This window comes from Dermacentor andersoni, chromosome 10 (genome assembly GCF_023375885.2).
Source record: "Dermacentor andersoni chromosome 10, qqDerAnde1_hic_scaffold, whole genome shotgun sequence".
Lineage (NCBI taxonomy): Eukaryota > Metazoa > Arthropoda > Arachnida > Ixodida > Ixodidae > Dermacentor > Dermacentor andersoni.
The window spans coordinates 135,868,517-135,872,212 of NC_092823.1; the positions used below are offsets into that span (position 1 = coordinate 135,868,517).

Genomic DNA, 3,696 nt, shown 5'->3' on the forward strand with positions numbered 1-3,696 from the left:
TAATATCACACTTGCATTGCAAAAAAAAAAAAATATTTTATGGCAAAGGAAGCTTGCTTTATACTCCCCATCTTTTATTGTAATTGCTACCTGCACTCTGTAAGTTGTTGTCCCCCCCACGCTTTCAGAAAGTTTTCTGCACAAACCCATTGTTGAACAACGAAACACGCAGCTTCGGCTATTGTTTTTCTGCATGAGAAATGCAAGAAACATGCAAAAAGCTTCTCCACCGACAACTTAACAGGTTCCCCGTACCCTCGCAGATATGCCGCAAGCTGCATGCTAAGCCAATAAGTTCCACAAACACAAGATGGAATTCTCATGAAAAAAAAAAACAAAAAAACATTGTCATCCACATGGAAGTAGCACAGAATTACAAACAAAATCATATTGGTTTCCTCTAGAAGTTTAGGGATTAAACTCAGCACCACCACCTTTCCTGGTAGTCTATCCACCAAATGAGTAAACCAGAAGGCTAGCAGACTGTATGTAGGGCCAGAGCAAATTATTCAAACCTCGGTTGCACCAAATATAAAAATAACTTTTGTTATATCTGATATTTGTTACAAGTAATGTTCACCATATGGTGAAATCAACAATCAACAATTACATTTTCCTTAATGGTAATTTGTTGTATCCATTCGTTATATTGAGGTTTGACCTTAATTGGCAGTTTGAAGTGCAAGAACATTTAACAAGTTCCATGGAATATATCGGACAAGTTAACGAGGACAACTGTAAAGCTTTCATCCTGAGGAGAAACCAGATTGCCAGTACTAGTGTCTTGGGCACACATGCAAAGTGGCTGTGCACAATTCGTGGTGAAGCCTCGCATCACGTACAGGCTTGTGTTAAATGTCCAAGCAGGCAGCTTTATGACCTTATATGGGCGAGCAAGCCTTGGCACAGTTCTGCTGTGGACATTACCTGGTCTATCTGTACTGCGAAAGATCTGCCTTCGACTGCTAAGCTCATTTAATATACATTTATTCTCTCTACTTAAAGATTGCACTCACAAATTCCAATATGCATGTCATGTCTGAGACTATGCTGCTTTTGCAGTCAAGGTGGTTTATTTGTTATCATTGAGTACATGTGTTGCCAGAGCATGGCTTCCATGAAAAAAATTTTGGCATTTTTGCCCGAAGGGTGAAGCATGGACAGTCGTAGCAAGGTTTAGTGTTGCAGTTCAACTCCTCGGACGGTGTTGTAACTATATGCAGGTGTGACAAGGCCTGAAGCAGCACACAAGACAACTTCTGCTGTGCAGAAGGAACAGTGTCCTGGCACCCACCAGGTGTCTGAGAATGCTAACGTCACGAGTGCCACCAGTAGTGTTGCACGAAATGAGAGTGAATGAGACCGGCAGGAAACCATCGGTATTATTCATTGCCCTGTGAAACATTAGATCCGTAAAAGAGCAGTGGTGCCGGTACCAGAAAAATTGCATCAGTTTGAGATTCTGAGCCTGAGTACGGTTTTGCATTTTTAATGCTTTAGGATGAAAGGCATACACTGAAAATGAATTGATTTATGACTGTTCTTTGCTCTCTGCAATTTCCAAAAGTCTGATAAATATATCGGTCAATATCATTAAACCTGGTCAGAGCAACTTTGGTGTTTCAATAGTATAGCATCTATCTAGCCATATTGAAGAATTCATATGGACCACTACTGCATCAATGCTGACGATAACGGCAAAAATTTGCTAGGAGTGTCCATATAATTGCTATCGCAATAAAATTTGCTCGTGCCTTAGTTGCGCAGAACAAAACTCATGAATGCACTATACTACAATGTGGAGACTTGAAGAGAAACTTGTCTGGCATGGTATGAAATATGTAAACTGTGTGTGCATCAATGCGTGCAGTACTGGCCTCAAGCTAACTTCTTGCATCTTGGTTGTGGCATGTTAACTACATAGAAATGCCAATAGCACAATATCGTCGCGCTCTATCTGCTCTGTATCTGTTGCACACCTTGTTTTCATTGTTCATGCCGTGACATGTACGCTATGGTCTGCTGCGTAGAGGAACATCCATTTAGTATTAAAGTGATGGCTTTTTGCCCCTTCCTCTCACTGTGTGGATGCTGTCTTGCTAGGTAAACAACTGTGGTCACTGGGTATGTGCGGCTTGGTATGTGCAACTGGGCACACAACACTTGGCGTGCAACCATTCTTGGCCAATGCCCCGGAAAGGGTGTGTGCCACTAGGCGTGTGCCTGAATAGGCGAGCCGAACATGAGCCAAGAAGAGCAGTTGGCAACAGAAAATTGGAGAGGTCAGCAGCAGAGAAATAAAGGAGTTGGCAACAGAAGCAGCCAAGTGTGCAGGAAGAAGTGAGCAAGGAGCATTGAGTTACAAAGAAATGAATAAGTTTGCTTGCTATGTTGGCAGCATAAGCAGCTGAGTGAGGATGAAGCAGTGAAGTGAACAAAACGGAGACCAAAGCACCGAGTGTGGAAGTGACCTGAAAGAAGTGTCGAGCAGAACGAGAACGTCTTTGTTACGCTGCCTAACTCTGCTATCAATTCAACTGGGGTACTGAATTAAGGCCTACTATAATAGATAGATGGCAAATGAAACAAGTACGCATGGGAATCAGTGAAAGCACAAGGGAAAGTAACTTAATTTTCACTTAAGATCCTTCGCATTACACATCCAAAAGTAGAACATTGCATACACAGTGCAGATAATGTTGGTTCCAGCTGCAGCACATTGTCTTTTCATCAACTTTCATATGCCTTATTAGTTCTACATTTCATGTAATATGAACAGTTAATTTGTTCTATGCTTTCCCTGTCTTCACATACCAAAAATATGAAACTGCTTGGTTCACCTTATTTTTCTCAGATTCTGAATGTAATGTACCACCCACATCTCTTGCTTTAAATCTGAAAAGATGTTAGTTATGTGGGCTTTATTGCCATACAGATGCTCCCTCTAAGAGTGGGTCATAGTGTGCATGGATCTGCCTCTACAGCATTCTGCTTCTGAGCCACGATGTTGCGAATGAGGTTTCTGGCTACAGTAGTCTAATTTGGATGGGACATAACATGCAAAAAACAGTTGTGCCCTGTGCTTTGGGAAAACATTAATGACCTGCCTACAGTGCCCCTAAGAACATTGTTGCAAGGAGGCACAAACCCGCTAAGCACATTTAGTGATGTTACCAAAGAATAATGTAACAAAGGGCACAAAAGACGTAAGCAGAACAATTGCCTTTTGCATTATGATCTGATTGAAAACAAATCTGGCACTATGTTAAGTAATACTGCTTCAAAGAAAAAGGAAACAATAAAGACAGTGCAGTAACAATCCACTTAAGGTGGCAGTTCCACTCTCGTATTGTTGTAGGAAAGAAGTGCAGATTTAAATGTTCTTACTCCGCACATATATTCACACACCTGTAAAGAATGAACAATTCGGCAGGCAATGCAGCCTGGTTTCCTCTATGTAGTTGATCTTGTCCATCCCTGTGCTGTCACTTAAGATGTTGCAAAAGAGGCACAATCTGAGGTATTGATGCCTTGACAAAAAGTAAAGGTCGCCAATTCTTTAACAATATTGCTTGATCTTCTCGTGAAGTCGTAATCACCTATTACCAGCTACGTGATATTAATTTTTTACCATCATGTGCTAAAGCACTCGCCTCCTTTTCACCTTCATTTTTCATCAAAGAACACACCAACACA

The 3,696-nt window shown here is 41.3% G+C and overlaps 1 protein-coding gene across 2 annotated transcripts in view; it reads left to right on the forward strand.

Moving 5' to 3' along the window:
• LOC126545153 (transmembrane protein 62-like) overlaps nt 1-3,696 on the forward strand; it is a 97,555-nt gene that overhangs the window by 70,526 nt on the left and 23,333 nt on the right. Inside the window, exon 14 of one of the 2 annotated variants that reach the window (XM_055078279.2) lies at nt 1,224-2,805. The exons of the other annotated variant lie outside the window; for it this stretch is intronic. Within the exon in view, the coding sequence (XP_054934254.1) occupies nt 1,224-1,229 (6 nt within the window). The 3' untranslated portion in view covers nt 1,230-2,805. Of the gene's footprint in view, nt 1-1,223; nt 2,806-3,696 lie in introns of those variants that run through there. 2 annotated transcript variants of the gene reach the window in all.